An 18486-nucleotide genomic window follows, 5' to 3' on the forward strand; every position below is an offset into this window, starting at 1 on the left:
TACAGACATATCTTGTCCAAGGCAACAACATTTTAAGGTCCGTATCAGCTTAGAACAATAACATTACGGTATCACTTTCCGCCATCTTTTATTTCTTCTTCACGTTCTCATTTTTTCCTTTCCCAAAGTAACCGAACCCATATTACAAAGCGGCCACTAGAGGGAGCTCTAGGGCAGTTTACAACTATAATATCCCATTTAAGTTATAAAAGGCAGAACACAGTTCAATCAGTTCAAAAACAGTAACGGACTTAAACCGAATGGAAATTATGTTGTAAGATTTTAAGGATAATTAAACCGTAAAAATAATAAGAAAATAAAAGAAAAAATGTAGACAAAGAGAGCAGCATGATCCCGCAACAATTAACAGGCTATAATGCATGTTTTGTTTTTTTTGTCTCAAAGTTCACTTAGTTTTACACACACTCGTATTTAATCTGCAAACAGGGGGTTTCCTCAGATCAGCCTGAGTATGCATTTAGACAACAGCGCCTTACATAAGTCGATTAGACCGAATATACAGATTCCAGCCAAAGACAGTACGACACCAATGACCCAGTGATGGTTTTTGTCTAAAATGGAAAAGATTTTAGGTTCTTAGTATCATGACAAACCTCAGTGAATGTGATGATAATCAGATGATAGATCAGATTTGGATATTTCATTTGTGCAAATGTCCAATACATCTAATTAAGACGAAGTCACAAAGTTGTCCTGTTCTTTAGGGATTAATATTCTGATTCTGCTCAGTTTGGTGTCTGCGTTTGGAAAAGTTGGATCGAGGTAAATAACAACCTCACAATGCAAAAATACTTACTTAGACTGTTATCGTTTAAGTGAAAGGACAGAATGAAGAAGCAGCTTTAGTGTTGCCACAAGGTAAAGCGCTTTTCTCTAAATGTCTTCACCGAGTCGTATATACCTGCTCATATTGATGTTGTGCTTTTCACTGTCTCATTTTTTCTTGCTTTCCTCAGATGCAGCTCTATTAATTTGTACTATATCCTCCAGCCCACATTGCAAGCTTAATTGGCAAGGCACAGGATATGAGAAAGCAAATATTGCTTAGTGTCACTGGTATAAAAATTGTAGTCTCATAATAGCCGAGTCTCTGGAGAAAGATGGCGTTCTTTAGCGACTGTCTCTTTTCAAAGCAAGGGCAAATGGTTTGGGGAAAATACTGAATTTAGAGCTTTGCGTGCTTTGCAAACCTGCAGCAAAGGATGAAGACTTCACTTTGAAAGATGCTACATTTTTTGATTTTCTCTCCTCATTTTCATGCATGCGTTTTTGAAAACACAGCCTTGGCACGCGACAGTAATTGTCTCACCAGTGCCATCCAAGCACTTCAAAATTCATCCTGCTTGCTGCTTCACTTATGTGCAAGTGCCTCTTCCCATTCAGTAATGCTCACCCTAATCTTATCAGAGCGTACTGCTTTCAGTCAGCCAGACAACCTCAATGCCTGCTCTCACCTCGTGATCAATGGAGATCGCTTCATGGGAAAAATGGAAAATCCAAAGAACTCTGTTATCAGGTGGATGGGACACAAAGGGAGGCTGAGAAGCAGAATTTCTTCAACATTCTTGATAAGTGGGACTGTGCTGCCACAGGCTGTCACATCAGACAGACCAAGCAGAACACAGGCCATTTTCAATACATCACTGATTGCCTTCAGTGTCCCAATCATATGGAAAATAAGCTTGGTGAATATGAAAAAGATTGCAAGCGGGATGCTGCACCATGTTCAAAGGGTGCTCTGTTCTTACATAAGACAGCTGACAGAGTAGCTCTGTTTGCATCCTCAAATACGTTGAACAGAAATGACATAATGTGACAGTGTGTTCATTATTTTCGAACCTGAAACAAATGCAAAACTACAGTAAAACATAAAGTACAACCGGCAGCTTCATAACACGATAAATGTTATGAATTAAAGTAATGTTACACCAATGAAAAAAATTATACAAATTATATTTGTTATCTTTAATGAACCACAATCTAGTCACATCAGTCACATCTTCATAGGTAAAGCAGCTGACGTATAACAGGTTGGTATTGGCTAATGGGTTAAGTCACAGCCCAAGTAAATACTGGACTACACCATTAACGATAAAGACAGGAGGAGAAAAACATAATCCCCACCTATCTTAATATAATACATGCGAGAAATACATGAAAGGAAAGAGTGTTAGAAGAAGGCCACAAGCCGAAACGCGCTAATAAAGTTGTTCCTTCTTTATTTGTAAGTGTCGCTGGAGTTCCTGCGTTGTTAGTTTCTCATCCTCTCCATGCACCTTGGAAGTAGGTGAGGTTTTTGCTGCGACTACATGTCTGGGGCAAGATAGATTGCCTATAGTTGCACCAGAATCCCCAGTGTATACAACACAGAGGTAGCCACCATGACGTCTCGCAAAACCCACCGTCAAGCCCTGAGCTGAACGTTATACAGTAGCAAACTGTCAATAATGAGCTAAGCTTGGCCCAAAGCTTACTCTGCTTTTTGACTCCAATGGTCACCCTATTTTACAAAACAGGCAGCTCACCCTCTGCTGGCCAAAGGAAAGACTGTAGACTTAGCACATTGGGTTTTACATATAGTTTATCTATCTATATGTGACCCATGAATTCCTGTTCTCTTTGCCAGCCATTCTTTAACAAAGCTATTAAAAAGAATACTGTCCAAATATTTTGTAGTTCAAGATTTGCTCTTTAGAGACATTTTTTTTCTGCATGCAACCAAAGCCGGCTACAAGATGACACCAACAGGAAGTCCGAAAGCTTTCAGTAAGAAAAATCATTCGAGAGATTCCTTGAACTGTAACGAGATATCCACTTTGTCACAATTCAATTACTCAGTTCCCATGTGGCCACAGGATTGCGATCCTGAAGATGAATTCTGGTCAGATGTGATTAATAGCAACAGAAGTCTCGGTCACGGTGGGCCACGGAAAGTGCATCACATATCCACATATCATCATGGGAGTCTCTGCAAAATAACTAAAATCTAAAACTTAGGCATCATTTAAAATGAACCATTTGCATTCATATGAATTTTTGTGCTAAGATCTGTATTGTGGCGTCAAAATGTGCAGTACGTTGGTGTACTGTCATTGTGTTTGTTTAAAGTTTTGCCTGTTCTATGGACTTCTTTTTGTGTGTGTTGAAGAGGAAGCTGTTGACCTGACCGATATGACTCATGGGCGCTGTGAACATGCACACACTAGTGTGTGATGGGAGCTGCTGCAGAGATATCGTTCTCTGGGTGACCCTCTCAGAGCAAAATATAGTAGTTTATTCCACAGGTAGGAAACAAATTTCATTTTTATTTATCTGCCACATTTTTGTGGTTTCTGAGATAAGAAATAATTCCAAAAATGTTCTACAAGATGTTTCTCTTAATCTTTTAGTTTAAGATCTTAACAAGACCTTGAAGCTTGCTCCAAAACACACACAGCGCATGTAGTCTAATGGAGCCGACTGCCAGGTCAGCTTATTACCCTCAATTTTTCCCCCCTCTGTTACTGTCGTTGAGACTATTACCTGAAAATCAAGAATTTATGGAATAAAGCTACTTTCGGCTGCTCCCTTTTTCACACTGGGTCCTCACAGCGGGTAGCATATTTGATTTGGCAAGTCTTTACGCCGGTTGCCCTTCCTGACTCAACCCCAAAGAGATTTTCTCCTCCTCGGCTCAAACCAGGGATCTCTTTCACTGGTTAGGCAAATGTGTGAAGGACTACACTATGGAGCCGCTCATGACTTCATATAATGAATTTGTTAAATGACACAGAGAGGACATCAGGATGCTCAGATGCTCTAATGGCCTCTGAAAACTTGAACTATTGCATCCTTCATTGCTATAATAATTTAGGTGTAGCACATCTAAAACCGAGCAAATATGGATAAAGCCACTATTAATATTCTTACCACACAAAAAAGGAAGTTTCCCCCTCAAGACCAAGACCTTGCAGCCACAAAGCCAGTGCTCTCCCGCTTTATTTTTTCAGCTTTGAGGATCGTTTGCAAAAAGGACTACATAGTTCAGTAATGCACAAAAATAAATTAAATGTCAGACCTCTCCAAGCATAGCAGCCTTAGACTCGTAAAGCTTATTGTGTACACACAGAGAAATGTTTACAGCATGAACCGTGTAGTGCAGGTCACGCAAAGATCTGACCTATTTTAGATTTTGCAGGACAGCAAGCAAATAACGCCAAGGCACAAAACACCATAGATTGATTTAGTGAGCTTTATGGTTACATTTGAGAGTATGATTGGATAGATGTCACTGACACTCATCACTTTTTAATTATCCACAGACCTTAACTGAAGTTGACACCTTCATAATAAGCTCATATGTCCTGGGAACTCATTTGACACAGCGATGGCGTGTCTGGATATTATGATGAGCTATTTAAACAGTCACCTGTCTATCAGTCACGCAGACTTACATCACAGCATCCTGCTGGGATCATTTTAAAGAACAAATTAACAAATGTGTATATGCTAATTGTGATTGTAACAGCGATTAACGAGTTCAACAACCACGCTAATGGGAAGCACTCATGTTATTGTGTGAAAAAGACAAACAGATTTGCGATTAAAACAAGTGACTAACCTTAAAAATAATTTAAATATTCACATGAAAAGCACACAGGAAAAAAAAGTTGTATCTGCAAATCACAAATAACAAAAAAACAGAAAACAAATGGAGCAAAGGATTATAGGCGAGGGGGTGGGAAGTCAGCAAACAAACGGCTAAACAAGAGCATCCTTCCTCTATTCTATAAAAGAAAAAGCTGGTGATCACCCACTTTCTGTGTAAAGGCGGAAACCTATCAAGGCCCCCCAAGCATTTGTCTGAAAAACTGACATGGCTGACAGAGAGAGCAAGAGAAAGGGAGAGGGTAAGGCTGACTGTCTCCTTGCATGTACTTAGGAGCTGCCAAACCTTGTGTGATATTAATGTCATTTGCCTTTTGTAATTTGACTTGGGAGTTCAAATCTTGTCTCAGCTTTGCCTCTCTCGTGTCTGCAGGGTCTTACATCTCCCGCAAAGAAAAAAAGAACAGAGAGCCTTGTTGGGCTTTAGTTTCAAGCAGATGTCAGATGCACCTCACTTCCTACAATATACTGGGATGAGTCTGCCTCTTGCAGGAGAGGAAAAAAAGGTCATTTGCCACCGCTCTCGGCATTTCACAGCAATATTTCTTGCGTATGAAGTGGTAAATGGGAGCCTTAACTCACAGATGGCACGCACTTGGGTGAGAGTCATAAACTGACTGCTTCCTCTGAGGGATTTGTTTGTGTCGAGCACCCGATACACGTCCAGGATGCCTTTGATAAATCCTGACAGTGGCCATCAAACACAGTGTCCATGCATGATTGTAAGTTAGCTGCGGGAGCAAACATGCCAACCAGCTTGAGGTCATTTATCTTTAAGGGGAACAATAGGTAATGCACAACGTTGACAATGCTCTGTTTAGGCTGTCTATTTATGGTGTCACACAAGCAGGAAAGGCCAGCTTGCACATATTTTAGTCACTTGTAATGCATTACTTTGTTTGTTTTTTGGCTGTCAAAAGAGCTCTCAGACTTCACATTTTAACACGTTCTCCAGGGCACAAAACACTGTGTGGTTTCTAACCTAAACCATGATTTGCCTGCTTGTTAAGTCTGACATAGCCATTCATTTCGCTAGCAAACAAGCACTGGGATACCACAGAGAGTTAAAGCCCAAATTCATTTCATCTCCAAGAAAATGATCGATGTGGCTGTTTTCCCAGGTGTTTGTGTAACCATTCATACATCTGTGTGAAAGGATTTAGGAAGTTTAGGGGAGTTACAAGATAGCAGTTAGCTAGCTAGCTAGTTAAATGCTAAAGATAGCATGGCATGTTCTGACTAAAGCATTTCTAACAAACAAAACTTAGAGCACTGCCAAAACTTGGAGGTAAACAAACATAGACAAACATAGATATATAGGGGTAATGAAGTTGGGCTAGTTGACATAAGATGAAAGACCTCCAAAATAAAAGGTTAGGGGTGACTATGTTATCGGCTGGTTTGGATTACTTGCTGAAACCAAGCTTAACAGAGGAGATATAAATCCCTTTGAGGTTGCATCAGGAAGGGCGCCCGGCGTAAAAATATGACAAATCAAATTGAGCTGCCTGCTGTGGAGGGCCCCTGTAAAAAAAGGGAGCAACCAAAAGTAGCTCAAGTTAAGCTTAGCATCCACACTAACATACTAGTTTACCTTAGAATAATTACCTTTTGACAGTAGGACTCTGATATATCCAATTGTTTGTGGCAATAGCAGTTTAAATGTTTATGCTTCATAAAAATCTACCATATCAGGTCAATGACATAGCAACGCCATGCATTAACATCTCCTAGCATGCACAACAACAACACAGGCCCAGGCATGTCTGACAGCGAGAGTCATGCAAGAAAACTGCTCTCGCTAAAGATGAAAAACAACAAACTTGCTTCACCAGTTGAGGTAAAAACACACCATCGAGTACAACCAGGCCACCCACAAACAGAGGAGACACCGGCAGGTGTTTACGTGAGACCCAAAAGTAAACAAATGGCTGAACCAAGCATTGCTGGAGCACTCGCCAGCTTGCACTCTATAAGACAGTAGGAGCAAATGGATGGAAATTAGTGTTGTGCTTCAAACATATAACATCCCAGACAGGAAATACTTTTTAAATGTAATTATATTATGTAATAATATTGTGCAGCTCTTCTAGAGTTAAGTTCTTGTTTTTGTTAACCGTTTAAGACTGGAGTACACTTTATGTTATACTTAAAATTTCTATTCAAAACACTACCAAGGCAACTTTTGTTCTTACATTTGAGTTATGCTGTGCCACTGCTATTGTACTGCAATGCTACTGTTGGCACCTTGTGGCAATAGATTCACACTCTTAATTAAGTAGTCTGTCATCAGTGGCATTTATTGAAAAAGAATAGAAAAAGACCTTTATTTTGTTTACACTACTGCCTGCAAGCTGTAATCGCCAATAAAAGTATTTTTTCTCCAAGTCATTGAAAAATATTAGTGCCACAAAGTCCACTGAAATATCGTGACACTGTTTTCCGGCTATATCGCTGACCCTGATCCGGAGTTCACACATTAACAGCAGAAACATAAACAAGAGTAGTGCAGATTGCACCTTGTTTTTTGCATTGGTCACATCAACAACAACTAGATGTGGACCTGCAAAGCTCTGCATTCACACCAACACAACACCCTGCGTCCATATGTCACAAATCTAATTTCTGTAACTTAAACGTAAGGAAAGATCACTAAAAACTAATTTATTACCACAGCTTCCGCAACCATTTAGCCTTTTCCTTAAAGGGGTCTATCGATCAATAAAATGACAAAGCTCTAACACGCTTCCTATCTGTTCCTCAGCAGCTGACCCTAACCTCTGACCTCCCAGTGGAGGAAAGCATCTGCTGGAAACTGTCCTACATCAATAACAGATCACATTACACGTTTAAAAGGGACCAGACACATTTGCTCTGCTCTACTTCCAATAGTCTTTCTCACTGACAACACAAGAGGTCTACTAGCCTGCACTCTACCCTGAATTTCCATATTCTGATTCATGTTTTGGCACTCCTCAAACGAGACTGTCTACCCACACAAATGCTTAAAAAACATTAAAAGAGTCCAGCTTCCACCCTCAGATGAATATCTTAGGCCACAAGGCAAGGGTGAGACTTTCCAGAGCAAATAACACAAAAACAGATGAGCCAGAAGCCAATGAGCAAGATTTGTAATTATGCAGAGAGAGTGCAGAGGTGAGTTCGTGTTCAAACCAGAGAAAAGGAAAATGAAGAAGAGCATTAGTAAACTGCTGGAGCCAGTGAATTGAATTTCAGAAGACACTGGCACCGACTATGAATTTCAGACCAAATAATCAATACGAGAAATGTTGCCTCCATGTTGCTACTTTGCCGACAGATTGGGTTTTCCTTTACTGGATTGCCAGATAGGCACATAAGTGCATCGAATCGCACTTTTGAAAGCATGAATATCTGGATTGACTATTTGTAAATCACAGATAAGCATTATCTCAATATACTGATGAGTAGCATCTTTTTCCAGTATTGGAGCAACTCCTTGCAGTAGTCAGAGGTCAAAGTGGATCAAGGGCATTCTGGCAGGGAAGTGAAGCAAAATTAGTTTCAGTTCATCTATGAATTATTAAAGAGGGGTTTTTCATGTAATATTTGTAAAACAAAGATGATCCAGACTGTACTTACTTGACTTCTACATTCTAAGTAGGGCAACACACTATGAAAGTCTAATTTCTACGGCTTAGACAATGAGAATAACATTTGATTTTATTCGATCAAATGGAAAATCTTGCTTACCCAGTTTCTGCTAAACACATGCCACCTAAGTAATTTCCTCTTTATCTGTGTGACCTTCAGTCTTGAGATGAATAACATAAAATGATTTAAATCTAATTTCTTGACCTTTCAAAAGCCTATTAATAAAAAGGTCAGATTTTACTATGCAAATATTCTCATTAATGCAAAGATTTTCTTATTAAAGGGAGTGGAAAGGTAAGTTGTAAGAGTTTTTGAAAAGAAGTCCCCTGTTTTATGTGTATGAGTACAAAGATGAGAAACCAAGAGGCTAAAAAAAAAAAGTTCATTTCTTTATGCAGCTGCCACCTTTATTTACATATTTACAGCTGAGCTAGCATTTTCCAGATAGTACGACATATACCTAGTGCCGGTAATTCTTACTACTGAAGCTGCTTAATCTGCAGTTTGTACATTCCTTTTGTTACACATACACTGCTCTTCCTCACTTACACTTGTTTGCAGTTTGCAGGTATAACTGTAATTTGTCAAAAAATAACTGCTGTTTAATTGCACATTTGTCAAACTCAAACCATAACTACGGAAATTACAGGAAGTTTTTTTTTTAAAGAAATCAATTGTAATCTGCAACAAACTCTGATATTATTACGTTTCTTTGACATTAAATCTAAAGACTTTTCACCATTATCACAGAAATTTGCACATTTAGCAAGCTACACTCATTTGGTGGGTTCATTAGGTACACGTGTTCAACTGCTGCAGCAACTCAAGGCATTCAGAAAGGGTCAAGGCAACCTGCTGAAGTTGATATTGAGCACCAGAATGAGGCAGAAAGGTGATTTAAGTGACTCTGAATGTGGCTCTGAATGTGGCGTGGTTGTTGGTGCCACACAGGCTCATCTAAAACTGTTGATCTACTGGGATTTCCCCACACAAACATCTGTGGGGTTTACAGAGAAGACGACACCGGGTGCCACTCCTGCCAGCTAAGAGTAGGAAACTGAGGCTACAGCTCACAGAGGATCCCAGTTCAAGCTGCTGCTGGTGGTGTAACATTGTGAGGGTTATTGTCTTGTCACACTTTGGGCCCGTTAGTACCGACTGAACATCATTTGAATGCCACAGCATGACTGAGTATTGTTGCTGACCACATCCATCCATTTCTGATCACAGTGTATCCGTCTTCTTTTGTTGAGTCCTTCCAGCAGGATACAGCACCATGACATGAAGCTAAAATCATCTCATACCGGTTTACTGAACATGACAATGAGTTCAGTGTACTAAAATGGTCCCCACAGCCCTCAGATCTCAGTTCAATAGAGCACATTCAGGATGTGGTGAAATAGGATATTCACATCCAACAGTTGCTGCAGATTTGTCAGCTGCAGATCCATGATGTTATCATGTCAATATGGACAGAAATGTCTGAGAAGTGTTTACAGCAAATTGAAACTCGATGCCAACAAGAATTTAGGCAGTTTTAAAGGCAAAAATATAATAAAACGAGCATAAATTAAGCAACTAATTAAGTGGCCATTGAGTATATACGTCATGAAACCTATGAAACATGACTTTATAAAGATAGTATGCTCTTTTCCCACACAATCCATTAGTCGTTTTTTTTTTAGTTAACTTAAATGGACTGGGAAAGATCGAAAAGCACTACTAAAGGTGAAGTGGGACCCAGTGCAAGCATCAGTCCCTAACGGCCCTCATGTAGTATTTAAAGGAGCGGAGAGCAGGACCCAGAGGCTCCCAGGGGCCTAGCTGCAGCATAAACACTCTGCAGGTAATGGCACCGCAACAACTCAGCAGCTTCAGTATCACTGCTCCTCTCCACTGGAGCATTGGCATGCAGGATAACAGCAAAGGGAGCTGCTGTAAGGATGTCACATCGATGATGAAATTGATGCTCGCAGGGGAAGAGAATCAGCAATTCACCATCCAAATGGCACTCGTCATACTCGAAATATGCCAGAGGTAATTATTCTTTTCACCTTTTTTTTAATTTTTGGGGGGTATTGACCACTGTATTGAGTAGAAGAAAAACTCACTCCATCTAAGAAATTTTCAATGATTTTCAAAAGTATTTTCTCAGCTGTGGTAATTGCAGGGCAAGTGGAATCTGGACTAAAAAGCTGAGGCTGCACATGGATTACAGGGATGCCATGGAGGGGCCAATAAGTCGTATGCTTTTCTAGAAAATGGAAATAAATAAGTCAACAGAACAAATGTTGTTGTGATCAAAGTAAAGTGAGTTCCATGCAGTCTCTTCTTCGCCTAAGCTCTTATTTCGCATGACAAGACTTTGCTGACTTTCTCAAGTACCGGTGACATTTTAAAAGCATTGCCCCGTGTTGGTCGCGCCACTGTTCGTGTACACAGAAAAAAGGACAAACAAGGGCCCTTTTTCCCAGCGTGGATATCGTGCTTCCAGTCTCACACGCACGCCTGCCTTTTCTTCCTTAACCAGAAACGCGAAAGCTGCAGGTTACGGGTTCATGAGTTCACGCTTATAGTCAGACATCTATACGCTGCAAACGAAAGCACGCTGTCAGTGAGTTTTTATGTGACTGTCAGATGTCTCATGAAAAGACACTGGTGAAATCTTCAGATCTCAGATGAGTTTTCAAAGACAAAGATTAGACTTCATGGCAGCAAAGAGCCATCTCTAATATAACTGCTTCACAGCTTACAGCAGGAATAACAGGCTGTTAGCATTTCCCCTCTAACAGAAAACTGAGCAACTAAAAGAGTCATTTATAGCTATAAGCTGCCATTAGCAAAATCTAAGCCCACAGGGCAGACGATTTGACAGTTCGTGTGTTAGATTCAACACTAAAAAAAGCTTTATTTCTAAAATTCTTGACAACATGCTGACTGGCACTGCAGGGATTTCAGTTTTTAACCTAATAGCTGGTTCAGATTCACCACATGGGGGCTAACATGTCACAACCCAATGCAAACTTTGTCAGAAGGGCCTTAACACTTCATCTAGAGAGGGTGGTAATCAGAGTCCAGATGTAAAACATGTTTTGCAATATAATGCGTCCCTGCAGTAACACAGAAATCATAATATATTGCCTCAAACTTTTGCCTCTAAAACTGTAGAGTGGTAATATTCTAAGGTTTTTGATCTAGAAGATATTGTACAGGCTTTTAGCAGATCCACCTATTACACATGAAATGTGTTAGTCATATCCAGTATGCTCTGTGTTTCCTTTCAAACATTATTTCCAAAAATGAGAGGGTCTGACAGAGCAGCCTGCTGCTACCTAAAGAAATATGGTTGTGTGAGGAAGGATGCTTAGAGCTTTATTGTCAATACAACAGTACACACAGCATACAGTGCACCAAACTACTATTTCACCCCATTTATAAGTATATAAAAGATATATCTCTATTTATTTGTAATATATCTATTACAAATAAATAACATGCTAAATTCGGGTAAAATTAAGGGATAAAAAGGTACCAATTACTAACTATACAATACTAACTGTACGATAAACAAAGACAGGACAGAGACAATACAAAGTGGATTGTGCAGTAGGTGTTGATTACCAGGTTGAGTTATTGTCAGTATATTATAGACGACACATGACAAAGACATGTGCAAGATGCAAAATGTGCAAATATAGTATTTCATTAGTTTAGATGTGTGTTCAGTAACTATGTGACTGAGTGTACAACTAAGCATATTGTTCCCAGGTCGAGTTTGTGGTGGATTTTTGTTGTTTTGATGAGTATCGTAAGGTGTTTGTAAAGGTGTATGTGTATATCAGTTCTTTGGTGGTTTTGAGTTGAGGGCTCTGACTGCTTGGGGGAAGAAGCTCTTGCAGTGTCTGGCTGTTACAGTTTCGATGCCGTGAAAACCGTCTGCCAGATGGAAGGAGGCAGAACAGGGTTTTAGCTCACTCAGCCCAGAACTGCGAAACAGGATTCATCGGGCAGCAAATGCTACGTCTTATTGGGGTACATAACCGTGGTAACTGACCACGGTAGCAGACCTAGCCTGCTCCAGAACAGCTTATGTTCGAGATAAGAAATTAAAATACACAAAACCATCACCTAGTTAACAATTAGGTCTCTGCAAAACTCCGTCACTGTTCCTAAATGCCTCAGTGCACAGAGACTAAAAAGGTTTTAATTTAAATTTAATCTTTACCGTCTCTAAGACCATCAGCACTATAGCTGCAGATGAGAGAATGAAACTGTCTTGTGTAGAACTAAATATTAATTTCATGGAATAAAGTTTCCCCCAGCTTTCCTTCCTCACTTTAAATTGGCTGATCTTTGATAATCTGCACATTCATATTCATTCTTTCTTTTTTTAAAACTATACCAAACAAACTAAACTAAAACTATGACTTTTTTTTAATCAAAAATGTAGTTTTCTCTTCCTTCAGAAAATCTGCCACTCTGTCTGTCTGTCTGTAAATGAACTGATAATTACCTTGGTATGACCACTTATTCTGACTGACTGCAGAAACAAATGTATTTGAAGATAAAACAACCCAAAGGAAATTGCTTGTGCAAGAGGTCCTTCAAAAAATGCCAAATAATAATAGAAAACGCAAAGAGCAAAACAAAATACCAGAACAATGGAAAAATTACTGGTGTCTATTATGATAACATAGAAAAGGAACATTACAGTAACAAGAAAACAATGGAAAAAACTATAATGCAAGAAACAGCGATAGAAAAATAGATACTGCATGAAATTGAATTTCATTTGTTCATAATGGCCATAATTTTACACTTCCTTTCCACCTAATAATATACTGTATTAAAAACAAAGATACTGTAGTGCAGCGTACCGTTTCCTGATTAGTAAAGGTCTGTTTGAACAAACGAGTAAAAAGTGTTTACAGTGGGTTAGGCCCGAAGTCATCCACCTCTGTCATAGCAACAAGGATGGAGGAAAGCAATAATAACAAAAGCAAAACAGGTCTGCATCAGTGTTTATCTTTTATGGTATTTTTCATCGCATATTAGCTCCGCTTTCAGTCTCATTCTTCAGAGACTGATTGAAGGCTGTAAGGAAGCTGGACAGCTCAGCCTCCGGCTATGTGCAGTTTCAGGGTAGACAGCTTATCAAGACGAGTGTTGGGTCAAGGTCGAGATGAACCGAGGGGGAGGGGGCAGGAACAATACACCACCTGTCTGAGAAGGGTAAGGATGTATGTCTTGTTAGAGGTCAGTTCACTGCTTGGCGTTTTGCTTAGATTAGTTTACAGTATTGAAGTTTGGGTTTTTTTCTAGTTTTTCTTTAGCTTTTATGACCTCTGCACAATGGCAGGTCTGTGCTTTGTGCTGGCTTCAGAAGCAGGTCCTCTGCATTTAATCAGCTGGTCTGAAGGAAAGGGCCTGGATGCTGACTGCACAGTGAGGGACCAGGAGAACCATTATCCCTGTGTGATGAAGACACGTCCAGCATCTCTCCCCCCCACTGAGGTGCAAGATTTAGAGGCCACATCAGTAACCACACCTTGAGCCGGCTGCTGTATTTTCACAGTGAACATTAAAATGCATTTTTGTTCTATAAAAATATATATAATAGAAAATATTACACCATAGAGAAACGAAGCACCTCCTGTGACACTATTTTGATTTGACATTTGTTTAGTGTCTTAGTACATAATAAAATAAAATAAAAAGTTAAATAAAAATGTGTGCGAGAGAGTAACTTCAGTAGTTTATTGAATTAAAGGGAACTTATTATGCACAGTTCCAGCTCCATAGTTTTATTTTTGCATTCTACCGAGGAGCTTTGATTCATAGTTTGAAATATTCCTTATTTATCTTTCACTCGGCCAATTTAACCTGTGCCCAAAACAAGCTGCTTTAGCGCCCTTCTCCCTCTCTCTAAGTATTTTTTCAACTGATTGGCCACCTCTCATAAACAGAAAGTGTGAATAGCAAGCGAGGGAGATGGAAAATAAGAAAAAGCATAAGCAGTTCTATGATGGACGGGTGACTTGTCCAGGGTTAACCTGCCTCTTGCGCTATGACAGGCAGGGACAGGCTCCAGTACCCCTGTGACCCTAACACAGATAAAAGCTTAAGAAAGTGGACTGTTTGATGGAAAATAGCTCCTTTTTAAGCATTCAGAGTCGGCTCCAATAGCATTTCTGAAAAGGTGAGGTGGGTGGATTCGCATTATGTATGCTTTATTTATACGTGTTGAATGTAACTGCGCCCAAGGTTGATCAAGTGGTCTCATGCAAGCTACACAACGTGAATATTATTGTGCTGTAAGAGCTCAGACGTCCCTTTAGTTGCAAAGGCAGATTTTTAATTAATATAACAGGACATGAATTAAGTCTGAGGATGGTCTTTTTTTATTTTAATCATTTTTAATGCTGGGTTTGTGTTTATTCGTTATCAGACTAAACAGGCCAGTTTTAATAAGCCACAATACCTTTTTTAAATTATTATTATCACCACAGTTATTTATTGTTTGAGAAGCTGTGTGGGAAGAGCACTGGAAAGTTTTTTGAGTAGTTGCATCATCCCCCGTTTCACTCCCGCTGATGTGACAGCATCTCAAAGATTCCTCGTTCGACGTATGAGCTGCTTATGTCCCCGAGAGTAAAATGCACACACTATGCTTGTTATGTAGCATAAACAGAAAGACTTCCATTGTTTTAGTCACACGGGCAATTTACAGTCCAGGCCAGGCTTTTAGATGTGATGGAGTTTTCTTCCCTCTGCATTAACAATCTGTTTACTTTCACTTTCAATACATCTATTACAAAAACAGAACTGAAGATTTAAGGATTGTTTGTTATCTTAATAAACCCGAGCACAGTGAAACAATCTTGATGACACAAAAGACGTTTATCTTCCCAACTGCCAATCTTTCAAAGCCTTAAAGGCCTATTTAAAGCACTGCTGTTTACAACATTTTAAGATATTTAAAGTTAAAGAGATGAAAAAAAAAATCAAGGTGCAGCTGCAGTGGTGGAAGACTAAATGTGCCGTAAAGCGACCGCACACGGCGCTTTTACCCAGAGTACCTAACTATTTTCCTGACATTAACCCATTCATTCCCTTACAACAGTGGCATAAAGCTACAACAAAATGATGACCGAACCATCAGGAGCAATTTGGAGCTCAGTGGGTTGCTCAACCCCAACCTAGACAATTTCTAGCTGCCACAGAAACCATTCTTAAGTTAAATGCATCATATCACTTTGTAAAACTACTGTTTCTGATGCCTAAGCCAAAAAAATTCAGCCTTGAATAACTCAAAACTTGCTTGCACAGTGTAAGGGCTGGAGAATAATGGCACCATCAGTGCTTAGACTGCATGCATATAAGCCTTGCTTTGAATATGCAATTTTTTCTGGCACCCGGTACAAAAAAATTCCCCTGGAAATGAAGCCTTAATTGTGTAAAGAAATCAGGAAGGAGGCAGAGCTTTTGTTTTCTCTAGTAGCTGCTCGCAGTTTACTCCAGGGAGCTGAAAAGGTTTGACAGCTGGACATCCAGCGTTACTGAGGAAACTGCAACTGTGCATTAAAAGTAATTAAAGTGTATTTTTATGTGCCAGAATTATATTTTTTAGCCGCTGATGTTGCTTTTAAATATCCCATATTAAGAAGTTGGCTCTTACAGGATATTTTGCAAGTAAATCATAAAGTGGGGCTTCATGGTGGTGCAGCGGTTCTCATATAACACCAATAGGTTCCTCCTTGGGCAATTCTGCATGTTCGTCCTGTGCATGAATGGGTTTCCTCTGGTACTTCTAGGCTGATGTACTGTGAAGGAATGGCTACCTCTGCCCCATGTCAGCCCCACAACCATACACTGGATGAGCAGTTAAGAAAGCAGATGGGAGATTTTAATGTACAAGGCAAAAAGCTGCAAAAAGTCGTATTAGTCTGGGAAAGGAGCAAAATAAAGCTTCAATAAAGTATGAAAAGATAGTACTTCAATGAAATATAGTACTTGTTAAATGCATTTTGTCATATTAGAAGTATGCTGTAGTACAAACAAACATTAATGTCATCGCAACCCCATCTTCCTGGCTGTAGCTCAAGAGGTAGAGCAGGTCATTTACTAACTACATGATTGGCGGTTCAGTCCTTGGCTGCTCCAGTCTGCATGCCAGTGAATCACTGGGCATAATGAACCCCCCGTTTCTCTGAATGCATTCTTCAGAGTGTGAACGTGCGATAGAAGGCACTAAGATATAGGAGAAAATAGGGCTTGCATGAATGAGACATGTTGCATAAAAGTGCTTTGAGTTCTTGAGTAGAAAAGTGCTACATAAGAATCAGTCCATTTACTTATAAGTTCCTATTTATGCATCCTACTTGTCTGCCACCATCGAGAAAATAATCATCATACACCAAATGGACTTTCTGATCACCAGATAAATGACAGAAATAGCAAACAAGCATCACCCATGCCCTGTCTACCTGATTTTATTTCATTAGGCACAGGCAGGGTAAGTCCATCCAGTACAATGGTGCTTTAGTTGCTATTATTGTGCAGGTATTCTCTGGCTGAGCGTTTGCTGCCCGAGTATCATATTGCTCGAGTAGTCTTTATTATCAGATAAGGTAAATGGTAACAAATAGACAGCTCACTGAGTGGAGATGAGGCTAGATAAGATATAATAAAGTTATACAGGCCTTGTGCATTTACGGCTGATTCAATTACACCCTAATGTTCTAGATTGCAGAGTCTGTGATCAAATAAAAAGTACCACTTTCCAATAAAAGTACACGTTGACGCGTCTGTAATTGCAATGCATTCAGCGTGTCACTGTAATTAAGCGTACACAGTTAAATGGCATGCTGTACAATGAGCAGCCTATACCCTGAACAGCCGTCTAATGACAGACGGTATACGGTGCGAGGCGTGCTTTTTGTTGCGTCGATGTTCAAGAGCCGAAATGTGAATATTTCCAATTTCCTAGGCATCGTTCAAGCGGCACGTGTCAGGCACCGACACACAGCCTCCAGTTGTGTAAATTCCTTTCGACTGATGGGTGCACGTATGTGTGTAAATGAAAATGTGAGTGAGTTTTTGAATGTGCGAAGGAGCGCATCAAACCGTGAGACCCTCTACAGAGTACAGAATCCATAGATGGCTGCCGACGCTGATACAGGATTATCCTCTGGTGGATTTTCACATTATACATCTCATCTCCTCCTGCAGAAGCCATATTGCACAATAGCAAGCTCAAGCTAAACAAACCGATTGCTTAAGCAGAGATTCTATAGTCTCGATAACCAACTCTTTATCTTCCAGTTCTTCCCTCTCCTAATTTGGCTCAGTGAGGGGAAACTTACAGCACTGGCTTTGAGGCACAGTGACATTTTCAACTAAAGCCTTTTCAGTCTATAAATGTCTGTATGTGGCTCCCACATAAAAGTAATTTAATTACTGTATCAAGGGAAAAGCAGTAACTATAATTCAGGATAAATCGCTATATTTGAGAAATTTTAAGCATTACTTTGAAAGCACGATTTGTTAAAAAAATCAGATGACTTTGTCACACAAATGTAGAATTATTAATCAAATCATATAGATATCTATTCTATTTTACATAGCAGTGCACTTTTTGATGTCTATGTTGTTTGACTCTGGCCACTTAGAAGAGTTCAATGATTTGGTTAGTCGTGTGGTTTCAGTTCGAAAACCAGCAATTCAGTGAGAGCCTTTGGAGTCCCAGTGATCAGCCGACCTTTCTCAAGCAAAGCTACTGTACAGTAGGGCTGCACGATTTTGCATAAAATGAGAATCACGATTTTTTGGCTTAGAATTGAGATCACGATTCTCTCACGATTTTCTTTTCCAATATAAATATTTATTGCACTTATTAACTGCACATTGACTTCGTAACAGTTGAGACTGAACATAAAAACAATAAATAAACATAAAAACAACAAATGTCTCACATTTTGTCGTTGCCGCAAAATGTTGTACTGCTTGAAATTCCGTCTCCACCGTTGCTCGACACTGCGTGTATAGAGCAGGTAGTGCAACAATAGAAAAATAGTTGCGGGACGGCACTGTGTAGCGTTTGTCTAGGGTGTTGATCATTTTCCTAAATCCCTCGTTTTGCACAGTGTTGATGGAGCCATATCTTTGGTCAGGTGATAAGTAATA

The 18486-nt window shown here is 39.7% G+C and overlaps 1 protein-coding gene across 2 annotated transcripts in view; it reads right to left on the reverse strand.

Annotated features, from left to right (window-relative positions):
• tmem132e (transmembrane protein 132E) overlaps positions 1-18486 on the reverse strand; it is a 437959-nt gene that overhangs the window by 203276 nt on the left and 216197 nt on the right. The window contains exon 1 of one of the 2 annotated variants that reach the window (XM_087847503.1): positions 4-111. The exons of the other annotated variant lie outside the window; for it this stretch is intronic. Within the exon in view, the coding sequence (XP_087703629.1) occupies positions 4-31 (28 nt within the window). The 5' untranslated portion in view covers positions 32-111. Of the gene's footprint in view, positions 1-3; positions 112-18486 lie in introns of those variants that run through there. 2 annotated transcript variants of the gene reach the window in all.

This window comes from Neolamprologus brichardi, chromosome 10 (genome assembly GCF_056152115.1).
Source record: "Neolamprologus brichardi isolate AB-2024 chromosome 10, ASM5615211v1, whole genome shotgun sequence".
NCBI classification, from domain to species: Eukaryota; Metazoa; Chordata; class Actinopteri; order Cichliformes; family Cichlidae; genus Neolamprologus; species Neolamprologus brichardi.